The following is a 24,651-nucleotide window of genomic DNA, read 5'->3' as shown; positions in this document are numbered from 1 at the left end:
AATCCTTTTCCAGGTCCAGATCAGGCTTTACTAGGACCATTCTCAATGGGATCCTGAATTCTTAATTTCTTCCTCCCCCCTGTTGTTTATCAGGTTACGCAAATAGCTTAGACTACTGCAACAGTGATCTAATATCAGACATAGTACAGCTGTGTACGTAAATTTACCATAACAGAAAAATTCTAATAGATCACTGCTGTAGTAGCCACCCCCCCAGCCCCCTTTTTGTAGTTGTTGTTGTTTTTGCATTGCCAGGGAAGGGTTATATGTATCTTTGTGTATATTGTTGCTTTTGTTTTACATTTCCTAGCATTTTTCCTTACAGAGCTATTGCCTCACTTATAACGACAAAAAAGCTCTGAAGCTTTTTGGTGCTCTAACTGCCTTTTGTATGGAGCTCTGCTCAAGCTCCTGGTAGTTAAGAGTACATGGGGAGGGTGGCTGTCACTTTGAAAACCTGGCTGTTGGTCATATCCATCGCAGGACATAACCCATATAGTTTATGCTACTGCCACAGTGATGTATTTGGACATCTGCTGTTAGGATAAGTTTGGTACACAACTGTAGTCTTTGCAAAGCTTATGGAAGTTTCTGGGTCTTCAGTTCACTGTTGCAGTCAGTTGCAGCTTTGACATCATCACGGTTTGCTATATTGGCAGAGTATAGTGAGGTAGGGTTTATGTCGGTACATGTAGGGCATATTGTTTAAGCCCTATTTCCTTTTCAGTGGTATCTCTGTGGACATTCTAGTTGTTACATCTGTCTGAACAAATACATGCCAAAGGGGACATTATGTTCAATGACCTGCTTAAGGAGACCCTTCCTACTTATGTATACCGTGTCCGGGATTGCACAACCTCAGAGAAGATTGTAATGTCCAAAATCTCTGAATCAATGTTGGCACACTATTACATACTGTACCGGAAGAGATTTTCAGCTGAAAACAGAATTGATGAGGTCAGCTTGGAGAAATGTACATGACAAGTTTAAATTTTGTAAAGTTACACCTGACCAAGGATGGGGAAGGTGGTGTTTATTACAACTTCATGTTGTAAAGTTTTAAAGGATTGCAAAGTAACAGACTGATTTTGCTGACTTCTAGTGTTTCAGAATGTTTATACAGTGACAGGCTGACAGGGTTTATAGTCATTTAGAGGAAAACTCAATTATGGCAACAGAACAAATGGGGAACAAAAGAAAGTCATATGGATGAAAGGATCACTTGCTGTTAAATAAAGCCATAAAGGAGAATTGTAAAAAGGGGAAGAGTCCAAGTACAAGTATGGATTGACTACAAAACAGGATTTGATAGCATCCCACATTCATGGATAAAGGACTGCTTACAGATGTATAACATACATCCTACATTGATCAATTATATGATAGTGACCATCAAACAGTGTCAAACCACTTTGCAGCTAAGCCAAAATAGAGAACAAATTGTTATCACAGGGATAAAAAATCCAGGTTGACTTTGTGTCTCTGCCACTCTTATGTCTTGCTCTTAACCCATTAAGCTATTTACTTAAAAGGTCATAGTTACAATTTGGCTCCCAGAAAACAACAAAGTGTAAAGACTTCTCATCTTCTTTTTGTGGATGACTTAAAACTGTATAGTTCATCAGATAATGAGCAGAAAGCACAACTGTAAGTGGTCAAAACTTTTCATCCATCCATCCACAGCCCCTTTTCCCATTTTTGCACCTGGGGTTTGGGGTGTCACTTCAACAGTTACAATTAACTAGAACCAAGGTTTACATCATCGGGTGGCTAGCCCTGCAGTTGTAGTTCTTCCACACCACACACCCATATACACATGCACACTATAGCCAGTTTATTGTGTCCAATCCTCCTACAGCATGTCTTTGGAATGTGGGAGGAAAGCAAAGTACCTGGAGGTAACCCAAGTGAACACAGGTGTGAACATGCAGACTCCACACAGAAAGAATCCCAGCCAAGAATAGAACCAGGGAACCTCTTGCTGTGAGGTGACAACACTATGTGCTGTGCCACAGTGCTGTCTGTAAGTGGTCAAAACTTTCTCAGGTGATATAAGAATGTCATTTGGTCTTGATAAATATGCAAAAGCAACATCTGAAGCAGGAAAGCTGCAGCACCAAGAAAATATCAGTTTGAAACAGGAATGTGATATAAAGGAAATTGAGCTGGAGGGAGTGTATAAATATTTGGGAACTGATGAACAATTGACAATAAAACATAAACAAATGCAAACAAAATTCAGTAAGGAATATTTTTAGAAGACTAAAATTAATACTGAAATCAGCCCTCACATCTATGAACAAAGTCCAAGCTATAAACCAATTTGCTCCTCTTGTTCTAACTTATTGTTTTGGGATGACTGACCGGCCACAGAGGTACTAGATCAGTAGGACAGGAAAACAAGAAAAATATTTCATGCATATCAAATGATACAGAAAAATCAGTGCGCATACCGAGATTATATATTCTCCATTCTGAAGGAGGTACAGGCATTCTCAAAATTGATTACATATATAGATCTGCAATTGCAGGACTCCAAACGTACATATCTGCTGACCTCACAAGATCCAAACAGAGTGAAAGTTTTTAAAACATGAGGAGAACAAGTCTAAGATGTCTTTCCTGCTTAGTTTATCAAAAGCAGATCAGTGTCAAGCAGGAATGGAAATCAAACCAGAAGTAGACAGAAATCAGGCAGCAAATGAATGTGCCAAAAAACAAAAGAAAGACTATAAGGAGAAGGATCAGACGAGAAAACAAGTGAAAAGACATAAATATAGTAATAAATACAGAAAACTCCCGGAACAACCTCATATTGATCAGGATCTGATGGCAGAATGGTTAAGGAGAGGTTGAATTTAAACCAAAGGATGAAAGGTTAATATTGGTGGCCCAGGATACGGAACTACATATACATTACTTTACAAAGTCCATTGAATATGTGGGAGAAACAGAAAAATGCAATTTCTGTAAAACAAAACTGGAAACAGTTGCGGGGTGTGATACACTAATGGCAGAGGGACTGTATAATGAAAGGTATAATAATGTGGCAAGACTCTTGCATTGGGGAATGTGCAAACTGAAGGAGTTGAGAAGCACTGGAAACATGAGCCACAAATCATTTTAGAGAATGATGAAGTTTATATCACATGGAATCATCCATTACCAACAGTTTATAAAATAGATGCAAGACAACCAGATATAATAGTCCATGAAGAGAAGGCAAAAGTAGCATTGATCACTGAAATTTCTACACCCAGTGATCACAGTATCTTGCATACAGAGAATGACACAAAGTCATAAAATATCAGGATTTGCACACAGAAATTAGGGCAACGTGGAAGAAGGATACCCGGACAGTTTCAATAACAGTAGGAGGAATGGGACTCATGAAAACGAATTTACAGGCATATTTAGATATGCTACCAATACATGTAACTCCATATTAACTGCAGAAGGAGTCAATTCCTGGCACACTGCGGGAGCTGTAAAAAGTACCTTTGGCTAACACCAAAGGCTGAAACAATACTAATTTCATGAATTTTAATTATACTTTGATTTAGGAATGGGGTCCATTCCCGTCATGGTATTAGAAACCCAAAAGACTTGGAGAAATCAAACTGACATAATGAGTATATTACACTTCGTCCATATATGCTGTCAGGTTTTCAATATTTGGTATTTTTACTTTGGTCTTTCTGCATTTAGCACTTTGGCACTAGGGAATTATAAGTGCCCTATATGAACTAATGTGCATTGAATAAAAGCCCGTTAGCTAATCTTTCTCTTGTTATGCTCATGTTGTGCTCTGTATATTAGCTGTAAATGAAATAAATCTATATCAAATCAGTGTTCCATTGATAATGAATGCATTTGTTTTCTCATGGTGGTATACATACCAATATACATCTATCAGAAGGAACCCTGTGCCCCCTTAAACCCAGTCCCTTCATTCTTTGCAGCTGTAAATTGTTTGTGCAGTTTAGATGTGACATATGTGCCTGGATTAACAGCCGCATTTATATCTTCTTATAATATTATGACACCCTGGAATATCGCTAGTTTTACATTAATAAGCTTCCAAGTGCATTTTGCTGGAATAGTAGCTGATGGAAAACCGACAAGGTATAAATGTGTCAGTTCTATTAAATACCTTCACTATGTAAATATGTGATAGAGAGTGACAGACTATTTCTAATAAAGACCAGATAATCTGAATATAAAATAATAATTTAATGTTGTAGGAAGAAAGTTAACAAACTGTGTGAACAGTAAAAGTGCAAGGGCCTAGCCTTCTGGAACTCCATAATCTTCTTCTTTAGAGGTTGCAGTGTGAAATGCTGACATATAAAGGATCTGTTATTTAGATAATTTGTCTTGTTTGCCATAACGTGATGAGTATATAAGGTAAGCGTAATTGATTTATGAGAAGTAATTGATTTTAAAGTGTCAGAGGCCCTTTTACAGGGAAAAAAATGCACCAGTTAGTTTACCTCTGTCTATTACTGATGGTAATGGAAATTTTTTTTATTTATTTCATTTTATTTATGTATTTTCTTTGTTAACCGGGGTAGTCCAACTGGACCATGCAAACCATTTTCCAGTGGAGGCCCAAGGGGAAAAGCTCCAAACATAACAGACAAGTAGCATAAATATATCTATACAGTAGCAATAAAAATAACAAAGCAGTACATATAAAAGGCACATTGACAATGGTGGTGGCTAGAAGAAAAAAAAATAACAGGAAGAAAAAAGGTAGAAAGTAGTAGAGCAGTACAATGGAAAAAACAGTCTTTGTAAAAAGAAGAGCGTACACTATGAAAGTAGTTGTAGAGCTAGGAGCAAGAGCATGCTATCAATAATGATTAGTATTAATAGGATGAGCAGTTGGGGGATAGGCTGAATAGTTCAAATGATTTATAAAAGAGTGGAGTACAGCAGAAGAGTTAATTTAGATATTGGAGGAAGAGTAGTTAGCCTGGAGGAGAGGTGTGGGGGTAGAGACGATTGTTAAACAGGAAATTGTTTAGTTGTTCTTTGAAGGACTTATAAGAAGATGTTTGTCAAACTGTAGTGTAAATGGAATGGAATTCCATACCTTTGAAATGTAGATTCAGTAGAGAGAATACCAGAAAGAATTGTTTGTTAACAAGAAGTAAATGTATGTCTGCAGACACAAGAGGCTTAGAAGGGGAGTACCAGTGTAGCAGAAAATTGTCAGAGGGACATTCATCAGGGGAATACAAAATGCTGTGATCTAGGTTTAGGTGTGTGAAATTAAGAGAGTCTAGGAACTCTAGGCAGTTCAACTGTTTTAGCGTTAAGCAATGTTGTAAAGAATTGGGCATTTTAATAGTGAATGTTGCGATTTTTGGTTTAATTTTTGTATTACGGTTGCATTTATATTTGTGAAGATTGAAAAAGTGGAGAGCAGACTCAAAAGGAGGAAGGAGGAGGCAGTAGTTATATGAGTGTGTGGTGGGAAAGCTGGAAGAGCTGTAGAGGAGACCTAGTTTTTGATGTGTCTTCTTTATTAAATTGTGGATATGAGGGTCCAATATGAGTTGATTCTCAATAATAATACCTGGAAGTCTGACAGTGGATATGACCTCTAGCTTTATATTTTGCGTGGAGTGAATATTTAAAATGATTTGGGAAGGAAGAGCATTACTTTAGTTTAGTTGGGATTGAGGACCAGTTAAGAGTGATCAAGTCAGGTCTCTATGGAAGAAAAAGATTCTTTTCCAACAGTTTGATGAGTTAAGAAACAGGAAGCAGAGCAAATTAATGTAGTCGTCAGTGTATTGTATGAGTTGCATGAGATGATGCTGAGTTGAGATTATTAATGAATAAGCTAAACAATAGAGGTCCAAGGGTGGAACACCAGTAGATACTGGCACATAAATAGAGAAGGCTGACAACCATTTTACTGCCTGTGTGTGGTTGGAGAGGTAGCTATTAAACCAGCTTTGAATATCAGTGGCCTGATTATAGGCAAGAGTTTTGGAATCTATGGATAAAGATCATCTGCATGCATAGACATATATGAAGAAAATTAATAAAAGTCAAATGTAAGGTTCTGAAAGATTTGCTGTAAAATCTAGTAAAATACAAAGTTTGTTACCATCTCCACTAAGGGACCATTCTCCAGTGGGTATACCTCAGGGGTACATGCTGGGACTGCACCTGTTTAGCATCAGCTTCTCAGAGGTAAAGGCTGATATCAAGGACCTTTGGCTGACCAAGATCACAGATGACTGCAAACTGGGAGCTATAATACATCCCCCCATACACAATAATCTTACAAGAGGGCCTAATACAGACAAATGACTGTTGCTAAAGTCATGGATTAAAATTCATTGCCATGAAATGCATTATAGTGCACATTAGGAAAACTGCCACACAGGCTAATTAATCTATTGATTATTACACCTCTAAGAGTTAACTGGTCTGGGAACATACACAGTCAGTAATCTTGATTTTGACCAGCATGTGGCCAAGGCAGTAAGAAAATCATTCTATGTCATCCAACTTATAAGTAAGGGTATAGCATCCAAATCCAAGGAAGTCATTGTGCCACTTTAATTGTCCCTTATCAGACCTATCATTGAGTATAATGATCCCTTTGGAATGTACCTGACTATAAAAATATGCAACAGTTGGAATGCCCACAAAGGTTCCTTATCAAGAGAATCCAGGGTAAAAAAACATTGTCCTATATGGATCACTTTAAAGCCCTATCTCTATACTCTGTCTGTATCAGGTTACTGAGAGACGATGTATGCCAGGCATAGAGAAAATATTTACTGATTATTTACAACGTATTTAGACATGTTGGTGAGATGTGTCTCAGAGGATTCCTGTGCTCTGGAACATTCTCTCCATCATGTGAAGTAGAATCCATCCCTAACCCTAATTAAGCATAACCTTGACCACAGGACGAGAAACTGGAAATTCACCCCAGGTCTGTCCCCATGTCTCTGAGAGAATGGCAGACATTAATGCCCAGCTCTCGAAACTTCTTAACATACCACCTGCTAATATATGCCCGTGATACACAGTGACACAAGTGGGATGGATTACATGGCTATGCTTAAAAAGTCCCTGGTGGTCTTTAGCATTGTATATATATATATGAACCTATACCTGAAATGGCTTGTTAAATACATTGTGTTTTTAGCGGAGATTTATGAAAGATTACTATGAAAGTTGCTTAAATACTTCAGTTGATTATATCCATAGCTATCAACCCTCCATCTCCAAAATGAGGAACACTAGCCCTCATAATGTGGAACAAATGGGCAAAATGAGGAAGGCATACTAATGGCTTACTAACAACTTCAGTTAGGAAGTCATAGGATGGTTAAAATATACAGGTTTTACTTATAAAGAAGATATTTTAATGAAGCAATATGATTAATTTCTATTTACCGTGGATTTCTCTTAAAAAAATTCCTAACACTGAATGTGTTACACATAGCCGGCCTAGGCCCAGGCCAAACCAGGGCGGCCGCTAGGCACCCGCCTAGTAGGGGCTTTTCAGCATTTTTATGGTGGGTAGACAGACCAGGATGGGGGGTGGTGTGGTGGGGGGCGCCGTGGAGCCCTTTTGCCTAGGGCAGCAGTTGACCTAAGGCCGCTCCTGGTGTTACAGATAGGGTTACCACCTGTCCCACTTTGCGAGGGACAGTCTCACTCTTTGGGCAGTTGTGTCCTGACAAAAAAATTAAAAAATGGCAAAAGTCCTGAGATTTTAGGACAACATTATTTCCTATATGTTATGTAATAGTTTCATAAAACAGTTATTCTGCATCTAAAATACCTAAATGTTATAAGAAACAGAATAAACAACTAAAATGCTACAAGAATAAGCTTTTATTTAGGCAAAAAAAAAGTTAAGTTCTATCCTTCCTACTGACCGTGGGTATGTGTCGGCCTGTAAAATCTTATGTTTGTACCAAAAATGTCCCACTTTGGCCATTTGAAAAGGTGGCAACCCTAGTTACAGACCGTTTCAACGTGGAACTTCGAGGAACATTAACTTTTTAAGACTCTAAATGAGGTACGTTCCTCGTAATCCTTAATCCTACTGAAGGGTGTTGATTGCACACAGAAAATGCGTAAATTTCATACTAATACAACAGTTCTAACCTTTATCGTCTGCACAAATTATTAGGCATTATAATTTCCAATTTATTTTTCCGGAATAAACACAGCCGAAAATAACATAACACAGCTAATAACGACAGTACAACAAACACACGCTCCTGCGTTGCTTCACGTACCATATGCGGAAAAGGCTACGGGTTGTGATTGGCCGGGCGGAATTGTAGCCCTAGCGGGGCGGAAGTGTAGACCTTTCCATGCGTTTGGCATCCTTGACAGCTGTTTAGGAAGTTATCCTCCATTTATTAAATTCCTAAGTAAAATGGTGAATCTTGGGATAAGTAAAGTGGACGATGCAGTGGTGGCCAGGCATCCGGTTTGTAACTTCCAGACTTGAATATCAGCTGTTCTGTTTGTAAATAAATATTGCAATTGCAAACTTGCTGCTGAGAAGTTGCATGTGTCTCTTTTGATGACCTCTGTACCTTGGTGATAAGTTAGAAGTGTCATTCTACCTAATTATACCATTACTGATGCTAAAACACATCAGAATTATTTAAATGTTTATGGACATTGTAGATAATCAGTAAATAGGTAATTTGCTACAATAGTGTTTCTTCTGCGGTGGTGATGCTGCGGTAGTGTTGTCGCCTCACAATAAGACGTTATCCTGTTCGATTCTCAGCTAAAGCGTCTTCCGTGTGGGGACATGCGTGAATGGGCGTACCTTCGTTGAAGGTTGCACGTCAGGGCTGGCAACTCGGTACGTAAAAATCTACTGCTAATCATTAGCGGACCGGAGTTCCGCTGTGGCGACCCCTAACCAGGAAAAGCCGAAAGATGCAACAACAAGTATGTTTCTTCTGATCTGTTAATTGGGATGCTAAGTTTGGGGTGGGTGTTATTTTTGACTTTAAAAAAAAGTTGTTGATCTCTTTTGCAGGTAGGGAAGTAATCTGGCTGGGCAAGAAAACAGTTGAGAATCTGAAGAGTACCTGTAATGCCGCTCATACTCTTACTTTTGACAACACAGAATTTTTGGAATTGTACATTAACTTCCAACTTTCGGACACCTGATTCCACACTCCCAAGGGAGTACACAAAACTTGATTTCTACACAAACCGTACAGCAGCATAGTTGCCTTTTTTCTGTAGCCTGTGTTCTAATTATAGAATTATAGGTGCCATACACATTCTATAGTTATTGCTTTGGAAGCCTTTATATCCACAAGTCATTGGGAGGGTTGCTTGCCTACCTACAAAAACTTAGGAAAAAAATAATAGCATTATATATCTTTTTCATTTGTTTTTGGAGGGGGGAAAGCCCCTATGCCCCCATACCCCCACTAATTAAATATACCAACTCTAAGATTGCACTACATTGAAGAAAAGGGTAAAGTACAAATAGACAATGAATATTCTTGCCACATCTGCATGGCTATCTATCATGCATGTTTCCCTACTTCAGCTGTCAGTCACTAAGACCAAGCCTACATCTGCACAAAATGGCCTGTGAGGTACTACACTAATACAAAGCCCATAATTGTAAACTAGGCTAACGACAACTGAAGTCTTTATAAGCCTGGCCATGCAACCTAAATGTATCCCATGTGTTATTGTGCCTTAGAGGTTATTTTAAGGAATGTGTGTTGGTTAGGGCATGATTTAACTCTGTTTCACATGTATGAGAAGTCTGTTCTAGAGAATGGCGATTCTCTGAGCTACACACCTGTCCCTCCAACATCTCCTCTTTAGGTTGCAAGCAAAGTTTATATCCTTAGATCCAGTAGTTCTGGTAGTGTTCATTTTGTGGGTATGAAAAAGATCCATCAGAGTGGGATCCAAGGATGCCTCGTACACCAGGCATTAATAGCCTCTCAGCTGTCAGTTGGAAACAGAGTATAGCAATAGGGCTTTGAGGTGATTTGCATAGAACATTGCATTTATGCCCTGTATTCTTTTTGTGAGTTACCTATGTGGACATTCCGGCTGTTGGGGACATTATACTCAGTGATGGGTCTGATAAGGGCTGAGTACAGTGGCACGATGACTTCCCTGGACCTAGATGCCATGCCGTTACTTAAACATTGAGTGACATAGACTGATTTTCCAAATGTAAAAAATTTCACCAGGTCAACAAACCAAGAAAAACACGCAAGGTAACCCAGGAAGGTGAAGCAATAAAGCTCTCGGACAGTGCTCCAAATAACACACGGAGTTTAATCATTAAAAACACAGCATAAACATCCACAACTACGTTTTCGTTTCACCAACTTCATCAGATGTGGGCTGTTAAAATTCAAAACCAGATTTATACCTCAGTTACATTTTAATTACCCTATCACAATCAACCATAGCAATTAGGAAGCCAATAAAATCCTAGTTTCTTTAAAAAAAACAGGTAATAAAATCATATTAAACCTAATAAATTAAATCACTATACAAAAAAAGTGTATACATCATTCTGAATGCTTAAAAACTTGTCTAAAAAAAACATATAAAACATTATTTTGAATGCCTTAAAAAATGTAAAACAGCCTTAATACAATGTAAAATAACAGAGACATATAGAGCTCTTTTTAAAGTACTGTTGATCTCTAGCTCCATCCTGTGGTTCTAAAACAAAGGTGTTAGTTAAAAACCATAATCAAAGTAGAATAAAAGAACATCCACATAATCTTACATTAATCAATCACTAAAAATGTTATAAAAACTCTTTAAATTCAATAAATGTCAATATTCAGTTTTATTGCCATAAGAAAAAAATATATAAAAGTATAAGCCTTAGAATGTTAAAAATATTATAGTTAAGTAAAATTATTAAAATTGTGAAAATTGTTAAAATACATTGTGTATTTAAAGGCCTTTCTGTTTGCTACGTAAACAGGTTTAAAGTTTTGCTGACTTTAGTTTGAGAAGGGGGTCTATTGAGATATTTTCATTGAGGCCAGGAAATTTGTTAGCTTGTAAATTACCTGCCACAGAAGCTCTCTATATTAAATTTTCTCCTCCCATAAGCCACCCTGTCCATCAATACTAACCCTTTCAATAACAAAAAATACATATTGGGCATTGGGACATCTCTGCTTATGTTTATATAATGCATTGATCTCTTTCTGAACCTGAATGCCATACATATGTTCGTAAATTCTTCTTCTCAACTTACGTTCTGTTTTTCCTACATAAAATGCATGACATGTCTCATATAATGCCAGATACATCAGGCCTTTAGAGTCACAGTTATTATAATTCTTTCTTTCTAAAACTGTACTCCTACTATCCACAAAAATACTTGCCTTTTTGGCAATATACGGACACTGAGAACAATGTCCGCATTTGAAAGTTCCCCTTCTGGTTTTGTTGTTAGTGAATCCAACACCGTGATATGATTCCAACAGACTTTTTAAACTACACGAGTTCTTATAAACTGTTTTCAAGTCATCCCTGGATATCTTATCCAAGTCTGTAAAAGCTGTGAATCTCTTCCACTCTCTTTCCATAATTTCTCTAGCTACTTTTGAATTAGCGTTGAATTCAATAACTAGTGCCTTACTAAAGTTCTCTTCTGCTTTGTCATGGACTTTGTTGTCTTCAGTTATATCAGCTCCTAAAATAGGTTTAAATTTCTCCCTCCTACCTTGAAGCACTTCCTTTTCCACCTGCTCTATTAACCATTCAGGGTAATTTCTTACTATAAACATTTGTTTTAATATATTCATTTCATTAGAAAAATCATTGTCATTTGAAGTCATTCTACATGATCTTATATATTGATGCTTGACAATGTTTTACTTGTAGTGCATAGGGTGAGCACTATTAAAATGTAGGTAGGAATTGGAATATGTGCTTTTTCTATAAACCTTTGAATGAAATGTATTATTTTTCTTGTAAATCTCAACATCTAAATATTGTAAGTTGTTCTGACTCAACTTGAAAGTAAATTCCAAAAAATAGTACTCTCATTTAAAAATTTAACAAATGCTGTGACTTGTTCAGCAGGTGCCACCCAAAAAATGCATATATCATCCAAAAATCTTTTATATAGGGTCCAACCTTTACTGTATACTGACCCTAAAGCTACCTTTTCCTCTCATTTGGCTATATAAGTAGGAGGGGTGTGGGGGGCACAGCCCTCCACTTTGGGTTCACCCCTCACTTAATCTCATGTTTTAATGTGCTTTTTTTTTTTTTTTTTTTGTTGGAACAGCTGTTCTGACAGTTCGGTTTTGTAAGGTTTCTCCTACATGGGGTAGATTAATCACCGTCCGCTTACCTAAGCGTTCGGTGAAAATATAGACCCATATTAAGGATGTTTTACATTTTTAAGGCATTCATAATAATGTTGTTTTATATATGTTTTTTAGACAAGTTTTTAAGCATTCAGAATGATGTATATACATTTTTGTATAGTGATGTAATTTATTAGGTTTAATGTGATTTTATTACCTGTTTTTTTTAAAAAGAAACTATGATTTTATTGGCTTCCTAATTGCTATGGTTGGTTGTGATAGGGTAATTAAAATGTAAATGAGGTATAACTCTGTTTTTGGATTTTAACAGCCCACATCTGATGAAGTTGGAGAAACGAAAACTTAATTGTGGACGTTTATGCTGTGTTTTTAATTATTAAACTCTGTGTGTTATTTGGAGCACTGTCCAAGAGCTTTATTGCTTCGCCTTCCTGGGTTACCTTGTGTGTTTTTCATAGACTGATTTTCCAACTACTTTAGACACGTTTTTCAAAAGCCAGTATACAGTGTACAAGTCCCTAAATCCCTGACTACTGTGTCTACTTTTATGGGTGTTTTACCAATGAAGTATTTTCTCTGGGTGACTGATTTCCCAAAAGGTATTGTTATGCATGTCTTGGCATTGACTTTTAAACCATGGCTTTTGCACCAGTCATTTGTCTGTGTTAGATCTTCATGTAAGATGTTAGCATCTCGGGGGGGCTTGACTTCTGAAAATAGATGTCAAAGTGGAGTGGACCCAGCACAGAGCCCTTCGGGACTCCACTGGTGACTGAGTTCTTTGTGGAATGGTATCTCCAATCCTAACTTCCTGCAGCCTTTTTAAGAGCCAGCTAAGTGTCCAGCAAGTTACATATGGGTTTATGGCTAATCCCATAAGTTTGTTTACAATGCCTAAGTGGGATAATATAGGTAATACATCAAATGCTTTAGCTAGGTCAAGGTATACATTATTTTGCCATCATCCATTGCCTTGGGGACCAGGTTCAGTAGGCATGACCTGCATCTGACAAAACCAAACTGGGCTGGGTCCAGTGTCGGAAGGTGCCCTATGTCATTGTTAATCATTTCCACGATACTTCTTTCTATGGCTTTGTATGTGAGACTAGTCAGACTAATGTTAACACAAGGAATCTGGACAAAGCCTAAAATAATGGTGGGACAAAGGTTCAAAAATAGGGACAGATTTTAAATATTGCCCTATAAACTGAGAAAGTCATTATAATAGCAGGATTTGTGATAGCATTAATTTTCTGAAGAATATAAAATTTGAAACTCAACTGTGTGTCATTATTTAGTGACTTCACCCCTCAGTGATTTGCCAGAAAACAACACATTTTATGAGGAAAAGACAAAAAAATATGATGGAAAAATCTGGACATTCTTTGAAAATCTGGACAGTTGAGAGGTATGATTGATAGTCTGCCCTTGTTCAGAGGGATGACCATTACGATCTTCTGTTCTTGTGGCACAAAGTCTGAGCAGAGGCTGTGGTTGAATAGTGACTTCCGTGGCCATGATAGGTTTATTTCAGGCTATTTAGGAGGCATCCTGGGATATTGTCAGGGCTCATCAAAGCTGTGTTCTTGGCCTTAGAGAGCACACCTAAGACTTGCTTTCTACTGCTAGTTGGAGGGTTATGTCAGGTGCTATTTCTTGGGGGGTGAAGTGAGAGGGGGTAAAGTTGGAGTCAAATTTGTCTGCCAGAAGATTTGTTATATCACCTGGTTCCATGAACATTGCTTCATTTACCAACAGTTTGGCACACTGTTATATACTGCCTTTGAGGTTTTGGATATAGCTAAAGCAGGCCTTATGGCTGTGCTTGGCCTGTGACGCTATCTTTAGATCAAAATTTGCTTTGTTGGACTTAATTAGTCCTCTTAGTTGTCACTTCAGTTTGATGAGATGGATTTTATCTTTTTTTTGGTGGTACACTTCCTAATTTTAACTATGACTTTTTTTATGTACAACCTGCTTAATTTTGGATTTCACCAGGGTAGTTTGTTTTTTGAGTTAGTTTTGGGCTTTCTTCTGGTAGGCACAGCAGCCTCTATGTAATCATTAACATGGCTGTACAGAACTTCTGTGAATAATTTCACATAGGCTGCTGTGTCATCTGGGTTTGGTGGGGCTTGGAATTTTGACAGGTTATCACTTAATAGAAGGTAGTTTGCCTTGGAGTAGTTTTTGCCTGTTTCAGGGTTTGCTGAGGTTGCAGACTTGATTTATATTTTGAAGGAGACTGCTTTGTGGTCTGACCTTGCCAGAGTGAACACAGTAGGGGGCAGCGTTCTCCTGTATTTCTGAGTACCAGGTCTAACACACACACACACACTCGCGCGCGCACACACACACACACACACACACACACACACACACACACACACACACACACAGCTTCATCCATGCCCCCACATGCATGCACACAGACGTATACACACACACTTAGCTTCACCCATGCCCCCACATGCATGCATACAGACACACACACACACACACACATATACACACATACACACATACACGCTCCCCATCCTACCAGCACTGCAGATACTCCCTTAGAAGTGAATGGGTGCCTGCTGTGTTTTTACAGTGGTCACTCTTTCCTCCTCTAGTAAAATTTTACTTGGCTGAGTGATTCTTTGAGTTAGTTGGCTGAGTATGTTGGGAGGTGTGGACATTTCCAGAGGACAACACATAACTAATTATGATTACCACATCCCTGGACTGCTGCATTATCATGCAGCTGTGCCCATGAGACTGCCCTCTGCACTGAGGCCCAAGTGAGGGGAACATTTTAGTGGTAGAGTGGTCTCTGAATAAGAAAAAAGGACAATTGGGAAACTGCCATACTAAGGCTTCCCCATCTTGCTAAGCCTTTCTCGATTCCAGACAGGGTCTTCATAATGCTATTGCTAAGCAGATCTAGGAGAAGGAGATGTCTGCACATATGGTAGCTTTACTTGAATTGCAGATCTTGAAGAGAGCATATTAATGTGCTAAAATGATAAGAAAATTCACTGCAAACTTTTTGTAGCTGTATCCATAGCCTACTTAATCTACTAGCATATGTCAAGTATTATTCAAACTAGCTAGGAATCTGTTTAAATACATTAAAACAGTTTTGTAAGTAAGTGCTATGTCAAATGTAATCCCTGACAAAATACTTCATAATTGGCAATGGATATAATTTTTTTTTGTCAAGGTACTTAAACTTCCTCCACTAACTAGGAGATATTCGTATCTTACCGCTCAGTTTGCCATATTTGACAAAAGTTCACTTCTACCAGTAATGTAAATTACTGGCCTGTCAAAATAGCTAAATTACTTAGATTTTAAAAATTCACTACAGTTTAGTCGTTCAGAAATGTTGGCAGGTGAGTGGCAAGTGATTGTAACTAAGGAAATGATTCTTTTGAGCTGAGGCAATGGATCTGAATTGCCTTACTAAGTTTAATGATTTTGTCTGACAAAAAAGCAGTTACCAAAAAATGGAAATCAAAATCTAAACCAAGTGTAATTGAAGTACTAAATATTGTAAAAGTGCTAAAATAACTGGAGGTAGGATCTTTAGAAAAGGGAAGGAGTAAATTACATAGAAATAAATGGAGTCTGTGGGAACAATACTTGTATAATAATGCTGAAAAGAACAGTGAGGTTTAAGGGAAGGCTGGAACTGAGCAAATTGTGTAATGCTACATTTGTAAGGCATATTAAAAGTAGGATGTACCATAGGTTCATAGGTAGGTACTAGGCTTTCTGCCCTAAGGCCTATATAAGCCTAGCCATAAAGATTCCCTGGCTTTTGCCACCCAAAACATTTTTTCCTGTGCCCCTGATGAGTAGAGCCACAGAAGTGATCCCTGGGGTGATTTTCATATTTCCCATCCAATCATCAAGATTTTAAGAGAGCTAATGAGGTGCTCTGCTTGACATGAATGGGCAGTCTGTTCCAGAGTATGGGGAGTCTCTGGGACAGGAACCTATCCCTCCAGCATGTTTTGTTTATTGTGGTGACAAGGTTTAGGTCCCTGGAGCATGTGGCTCAGAGGGATTGGGATTTCTTTAAGTGTAGCATGTGCAACAGCTGTGGGTTTGACATGGCTTTGTATGTTAAGCAGAGATCGCCTCTGAGTAGGCGATATGTGACGGAGTAGAGCTGGAGTTTTTTGAGACGGTCTGCATAAGGCATCTATTTGAGGCCAGTGATCCTCTTTGTGAGATGTTTCTGCGGCTTTTCCAGTTGTTGTAAATGTCTTGTGAGGTACATACCAAATGGGGCATTGTACTCTAGGTCTAATGAAGGATGAGTAGAGAGGATCAATGACCTCCTTTTTCTGGATAAGAAAACTTGTGTGATGAGGTGTGCCACATAGATGATTTCCTGACCACTGTGGTGATGTAGTTATGAAAGGAGAGAGTACTGTCCACCTTTGTCCCTAGGTCTCTTATCACACTTTCGGTGTTAAGTGGACTACCGCATATGTGGTAGTTCATGGGGACAGGGTTTTTCCCAAAGGGGATGACTATGCATTTTTTGGCGTTGAGCTTGAGGCCATGGCTTTGACACCAGGCATCTTATTTATTTTTTTATTTATTTATTTGCAGTTGGTTTACCAGGATAGTCCATTGGGCCAAATGAACCCATTTTCAATGGAGTCCTGGGGAGAAAAGCTCCAGATAAGGTTACAGTAAGATTTACTTTATCTGTCTCAGTGAGGCCCTTTTGTAGAATGTCCACATCATTTGGGGATTCAGTAATGGCTCCCAGTTTGCAGTTGTCTGCAAACTTTGTTAGCCATAGACCCTCTGTGTTGGCCTGCACTTCAGAGAAGTAGATAGCAAGCAGGAGTGGACCCAGGACTGAATCCTGTGGTACTCCACATATCACTGGTCTGGAGTCAGATTTGGAGTTGGCTACTTTCTCGGTGGGTTCTGTCAATGAGCCAGCTGGCAAACCATAGCGTGACATAGGGATTTATGCCCAGTTTAGTGAGTTTATCTATGATTCCAGAGTGGGGGATGGTGTTGAATTCCTTGGCGAGGTCTAGATAGGCTGTGTGAACCACCTTACCTTCGTCCACAGCTCTGGTGATTGCTTCAAAGAAGTCAATCAGGTTTAGGAGACACGATCTGCCTTTCACAAACCCAAACTGGGTGGGGTCCAGAGTTTGAAGGTTTCCTATATCTTTGTTTATAAGTTCCATGATGATATGTTCCATGTTCTTGCAGATCAAGCTCGTCAGGCTAATGGGGCAGTAGTTCCCGGGGTCCATAGTGGATCCTCCCTTGTGGAGTGGGATAACTGTAGCTGTGCACCATTCAGGAGGCACAAAGCCTGAAGTGAGGCTATGACTGAACATGGTACTTAGGTGGGGTGCCAGTTCGTTTTGTAGTTTGTGCAGAACACAGCATGTTGTCTGGTCCCATGGATGCTGTATTCTTGGCTTTGGAGAGTGTGGTTTTTATCTGTGCAGCCATGATTACTGAGACTTGACATTCTTCCGGTTTTGAGATGGGCCCTTTAGGGGGTGAGAGGGGGGTGAAGTTAGCACTGAACCTATCTGCCAGGATGTTGACAATATCAGTTGGTTCTGTATATTTAGTGTCATTGTGATGAAAAGCAAAGCAGATCTGAGTGTTGCCATTGAGATACTTGACATAACTATAGAATGTCTTGTGGGTGCCTTTAGAATCTGTGGTGATTTTGTTTTCGTAACTAGCTTTGGAGGATTTTATGAGGGATCTCAGCTTCTTACTGAGGCTGACAAGGGATTTTTTGCAATCTTGGGATTTTACTCTTTTTTTGCAACAGTTTCTTCCTTCTGTTGTAGAGTTTGTTTGTGGCAGGGGACCACCAGTTTGGCTTCCTTTTTTTGGAGGAGAGCATCCTGGTTCTATTTTGGATGGCACGATCCATGCACTTGTGTTTGTGTTCATACAGTGCACTCGTGTATGTGTTCATACAGTGCACTCGTGTATGTGTTCATACAGTGCACTGGTGTAAGATTCAGCAGTCGTACTTCTACTTTCCGTCTGCATGTGTGTCGTGAAGTTTGCCACTTCTGTCTTGAGAAGCATGAAGTTGGCTTTGAAGAACTTTTTTGCGGTGATTACCGTAGTGGGGGGTGGGGAGGGATGTGGATGTCTAGGGTGATTAGCTTATGGTCGGATCTGACCAACGAAGAGCTGACCTCTGGTGTGGAGCATTGGTCGCCCATGTTGGTAATGACCAGGTCTAGGATATTGGTGCCCCTTGTGGGGGTATGGATAAGGTGATCCAAGGCATTGGAATTTATGAATTTCAAAAATCATTGAGCAAATATGTTGGTACATGAGTAGTTTACACAGTTAATGGTGAGGTAATTGAAGTCACCCAGTATTAGGGTATTTGGTTGTACCTTAATATTTTCCATTATGTTAAGAAAAGTGGAGTGGGAATCATGGGGTATGGTGGGGGATCTGTAGCAAGCTACAGTTTGGATTGCAGTCTTGCTTAGTGTTAGTTGCATCTGGAGAATCTCGAATGCATTATGTTGGGCAACTAGCCCAAGGTATGGATATCCTTGATGAATATGGACACGCCTCCGCCTTTAGTGTCTCGGTCCAGGTTAGGTGGCCGAAAGGTGTGGTATGAATTGTAGCCTGGAGCCTTGAACCAGATCTCTGTCACTGCACAGATGTCGATGTTCTCCATTTTAAGGAGTGCCTCGAGTGAGGGTATTTTGAGGTTTAGACTTCGAGCATTGAGTAGCATTACCCTCAGATTTTGCTTGCTTGTACCTGTTATGGTGGTAATTTTGTCATTTGAATCCTGCCTAAAAAAGGCACTGTAGGGGTGGCAAGAGCCGTAGCCAGTATCCGGAATCCCAGGGGTGACAAGTGCAGGCCATCTCTGGCAAAGCATCGTGGTCTGTCAGTCATGTCATTCCAGACAGACAGATACTGGATCCCCTTAGAATGACACCAGTAGCTTAGCCAATTGTTGTAGTCAATCATTTTGTCCTTGTACTGTGGTATCATTGCAATGGCAGGATGCTACTCAGGGCTAGGGTCATACCTGCCTGGGCTACAAGATCCAAGAGCTCCTCCATATCTCTTTTCATGTAGTCCAGAGAGGTACGTCTCAGGTCATTCACTCCAACATGGACAGTGACAGAGTCATATTTGTACTTGTTGTGGAGTGACCTAAGTGTGTGTGTTATGTGGCGGATCCTGGCATCTGACAGGCAGCTGACTGCAATTTTCTCCTTCTTTAGCCTGGTGAGTGGGACATCAGTGTGCCTGACTACAGAGTCACCTATTACTAGTGTGTTGGGTATGTTGTTTTTCCTTAGGGGTTGAAGTTGAGTGGTACACTGGTTTTGTGATCTATGTGTGGCTTGGGTTGTGTTGGGGGGTGGTGGTTGTTTGCGTTTCAGTTTTGGAGGTCTCTGTTGCTTGGGCAGATTTTTATTAAAAGCCTCCGTGAATATAGGTGTGTGTTTTGTGTTACTATGTGTGGCTTTTGGTGGTGTAGGTTTTGAAGGACTATGTGTTGTGTGTGGTGTTGTGCAGGTGTTTACCTTTTGCTCTTGACTGATTAGTCCAGTTTTGGCTGGAGAGAGCTTGGCTTCCAGTTTGGCTATATAAGTGCATCTCTCACAGGTTGTAGTGTTGGGTGGTAGGAGGAAAGGGTTGTTTGTGTACATGAGGCAATTGCTACATTGCCCCATGATGTCCAGATCTACCAGATGGACAGGAGAAAACACTTGGAGCTGACCCTTAGACATGCCTGTATAGGTGCTTATTTATTTAAATACTAGAACTGTTTTCCTATTTACTTAGTAAGGAGAGTTGAGTGCTGTAGCAATTTATAGAATATCTAGTGCTTACAACAAGTTCTAAGCAAGTGCTAAGCTCAAATAATCAGGTTTGAGTGCTAAAACTGGAAAACTGTCTAGTTCTAAGGGAAAATTTGAAGAGCAGAATTTATGGTGCTGGTAATAGTTTAACTCTAGCTAATCGATTGCTCAAACATGAGTTTTTATGCCAGAAAGTTGAAAGGGATAGAAAGCAGCCCCAAACGGCCAATGAGGTACAATTCTTGAGCTGGAAACCATTCCTCTAGCAACAGATAGGTAGCTCAATGCTCACCACTCCCACTAATAAGCAGAAAGTCTTCCCTCTACCACAGCAAGGTCTAACCAACTCAGAAATACAAAATAAAGTCCTAAAACCAGGAAACATGAGATTCAGACTATTCTAGTATAGAAAAAGGCAGGAAATGAGCAAACAGTATATATTTTTTTTTTAAGGTTAAATTAAGCAGAAAAATGCAATTAAACAGTAAATAAGCACAGAAAAGGCTACTGCACTTGAGTATGTAGCCTACAACAGTAAATGCAGTTTAAACTTTGAATTTAAGCTAAAACCAAGTGCACAAACAGTAAAACAATTTAAACAGTAAAATACAGTAAAAATAGTAGCAAGACTACTTTAAAACGACTTTTTAGAAGTGCGGTTAGCAAAAACAGTCAAGAAAAGCCAAAAAGGTACTTATAATCAGCAAAAAGTCTTTCTTTCTCGTTTTTGGTGATGTAGTAGTCTGCAGGACGCCCAAACAAGATCCGCTGAGTTAAAACAATTGAGATTATACATTGTCTCCATGTGTATTCAGCCTTCTTATCCACTTTCTGACAGGAAAGAAGCCTCCAGGGGGAATACAATTTCTGTACATGGCTTTTTTTTTCATTTTAATGAGTTGATGAGACACTTAAACTATTCTGTTGTTATTTTCAATTGATGTTCCATGAAACTACCTACAGCAAATTCCTGTGTTCTTTTTTTATGCCCATGGAGAAGTAAACCTAGATTTAAAAAATCCCTACTGATACTTCTTCCTTTTTCTGTCCAATAGGAAAACTTGCCAAAAAATGAAACACCAAAAATGACTGAAAAGGTATCAAATAAGATTTTATTAAATAAAATAATAAAATAGTAAATGCTTTATCTTCAGATATAGCACAAAATGTATGAGTCTTCATCAGACTGTTCGCACCACACTGTTAATTAAATAGCAATACCAAGACACGTTCAGGTCACATGATCGAGTCTTTTCCTTAACTTCTTCAAATAACACATAAAAGTCATTGAGTTGTGCAACCAGTAGTTTTACAAGAATCAAGTTTCAGTTTTCATTCATATTTCAAAATTTAAAAAAAAATCATATCTGTTCCTCTCCTTTGGATTAACAGGGACATAATCAAGTTGTTAGCAAACTTAGAAGCAGCATCTAACATTGATCTGACTTAGTAAGCCTCACAAACTTACTATCAGCAAATTCAGTGCAGATTTCAACACCTATCCTGAGGTTGTCAGACCTTCCATCATTACTAAAGAACTTAAAGTAAATTTATACTCTAAGACTACAAATACCTCCTCCCTGGGACCTGATAATATTTCTGGCTATTAAATGAACAACACAGCAATCACTAAAAGAATCACAGGCCCAAAGCAGATGCCCTATGCTGGCTGTCAAAAAAAACTTCACCTATACTCTGTCGCATATCGTCTACTCAAAGGCAATCTCTGTTTAACATACAAGGCCATGTCAAACCCAGAGCTGTTGGACATGCTACCCTTAAAGAAATCCCAATCCCTCAGAGACACATGCTCCAGGGATCTAAACCTGCTGGAGGGATAGGTTCCTGACCCAGAGTCTCCCCAGACTCTGGTATAGACTGCCCATACATGTCAAGCAGAGCACCTCTTTGGCCCACTTAAAAAGGAACCTTGATGATTGGATGGGAGATAGGAAATTCACCCCGGGGATCATGTCAGTCACCATGTTAGACAGGGTTTCAGGGAAGTAAATACTATGGGAAGAAATAGCCAGGGAATTGTTATGGCTAGGCTTGTATAGGCTCTAGGGCCGATAGCCTAGTACCGACCTATAATCACTAAACAGGGTCTCGCAGCTTCTCACCTTAATTGTTTTTTAACCTAAGTTTAGCCACTGGCTTTATCACTGAGGTTTAGCGTACAGCAGTTGTGATGCCATTCCACAAGGGTGGTCTTACACTGACCCTAGTAACTATAGGCCTATCAGCCTGACAAGTTGTAATTGCAAAGCCATGAAGTATATTGTAACAGACCTGATAGATTATGACATTAAAGTCTGTTGTGGCATAGACACTTAGCAGTTTGGCTTTGTAAAGGATAGATCCTGTCTAGTGAATCTGGTCAACTTACTTGAGAAGCTAGCACAAGCTGTTGACAGCAACTCTGCTGACCACAAAGTATACCTGGCCTTGGCCAAAGCATTTGACACCATTACCCATGCTTCCATCATCAGTAAGCTGTGTATCTGACCGATAGATCCCTGTTTGGTAAGATCGATTGCAAGCTGGCTAAAAGACAGAACAAATGCAGTGCAGGTAGCAGAACCATAATCAGAGTATGGAGGTAACCAGTGGTGTCCCATAAGGTTTCAGGCGGGGACCTATTTTGTTCAGAATGTACTTTTCAGACCTCCAAGACATTTCCCTATCTTTTGATCAACATTTAATGACGGTGGTCAGGAAATCATTCTATTTGGTACAACTAATTGACAGAGCAATATCATCCAGGTCTAAGGAGGTAATTGTTCCTTATACTCAGCATTGGTTAGGCCAATCATTAAATACAATGACCCATTTGGGATGTACCTGACTAGACATATTAAACAATTACAAATACCAATGAGGCCTAACTAAGAAGATCACTGGCTTAAAAACTCTAAGCTACCAAGAAAGATTGAAAGCATTGGTCCTATTTTCTGTAGCTTATAGACTGCAAAGAGGAGATCTGTGCCTTGTTTTCTGAGGCATTAGGAGCACAACAGTATTGGACCTTCTGTAGAAGAAGGAGATAAAACAAATAGTCCTATAAGTACCAAAACCAGAGCTCTAAGGCTTAACTATCAGATAAATAAAACTAGGTCGAAAGATATAGTTTCATTACACAAGTCCTTCCCCACCTCGGGAATAGACTCCCACAGCATATCGAACAGTACAGTTTATAACACTTTATTTGTAAAGTGTTATACTGCTTGATGCACTTTATTCGTAATTCAGACTGAAACTCCGTGATTGGATAGGTATTCACAAATTCTCCCCTGCCTTGACCGGCCTGGCCTGGTTTAGTCTGAGGGTGTGTACTGGCATGGAGTAAGTGGCCGTATAATGCAGTTCTCTCATCATTGCTATGTTTATATGAGTTCAGAGAACCAATATTTTTTCGACTGCCACAACCATTTGTATGCTTGCACAATGCATTTAATTTATTCTTTGTATTTATAGCATAAACATGCTTGTAAATCCTATCCTTCAACTTGTGGTTGTTTTTCCCCCTACTTAACAACATTTGTATGAAGAGTATGTTGCCATGTGCACCGTAAACTCAGATTTGCAATTGAAGTACGCTGGCAAAATATGTCAGCTTTGTATTGTTACAATATGTTAGGTCTCTAATTAATAAAACTACACATACTGGAATCATAACATCTGCATGTACCTGTCTTAACCGCCTTTGTTTTTTTTGTTTCTCCACTGCTTTCCAAAAAAAAAAACTTGTCAGATTTCTCCCCTTTTTATTCACAAGTAAGAGAACCTGTCAAAACACTTATAAAATTCAGTACTTCCAGTTTAATTTCTCCACATCTTTTGGTTTTCTAATACCATGACTGGAATGGACCCCATTCCTAAGTCAAAGTATGATCAAAGTTCATGAAATTAGTATTGTTTCAATTTTTGATGTTAGCCAGAAGTGTTCTTCACAGCACCCACAATGTGCCCAGAATTGACTCCTGCAATTCATATGGAGTTACATGTATTGATAACATATCTAAGTATGACTGTAATTTATTTTTTAATAGACCCATTGCTCTTACTACTATTAGAACTGTCTGGGTATCCTTCTTCCACATTGCCCTTGTTTCTGTCTGTAAATTCTTGTATTTTATGACTTTGTGTCTCTGTGTATGTAAGACATTGTACTCAGTGGGTGCAACTATTTCAGTGATCAGTGGTACTTTTGTCTTCTTTTCATGGGCTACTATATCTGTTTTTTGAACTGTTGGTAATGGGTGATCCCATGTGATATAAACTTCATAATTTTCTATAATGCTTTGTGGCTCATGTTTCCAATGCTTCTCCGTTACTTCAATGTTATATGGTTTGCATAATCCCCAGTGCAACGGTCTTGCTACATTGTTATGCCTTTCAGTATACTGTCCTTCTGCCATTGGTATATCCCACCCAGCAGAAAGATG

At 39.0% G+C, this 24,651-nt stretch overlaps 1 protein-coding gene across 1 annotated transcript in view; it reads left to right on the top strand.

Moving 5' to 3' along the window:
- Positions 1-8,349: 8,349 nt before the first annotated feature.
- Positions 8,350-24,651, top strand: part of TMEM141 (transmembrane protein 141) — a 103,631-nt gene continuing 87,329 nt past the window's right edge. The window contains exon 1 of the mRNA XM_044057918.1: positions 8,350-8,482. Coding sequence (XP_043913853.1) covers positions 8,429-8,482 — 54 coding nt within the window. The 5' untranslated portion in view covers positions 8,350-8,428. The remainder of the gene's footprint in view (positions 8,483-24,651) is intronic.

Source organism: Protopterus annectens, chromosome 16.part0 (genome assembly GCF_019279795.1).
Source record: "Protopterus annectens isolate FY-2018-M chromosome 16.part0, PAN1.0, whole genome shotgun sequence".
Classification (NCBI taxonomy): Eukaryota; Metazoa; Chordata; order Ceratodontiformes; family Protopteridae; genus Protopterus; species Protopterus annectens.
Note: the sequence above shows the minus strand (reverse complement) of the source record. Positions and strands in the feature narration are given on the sequence as shown.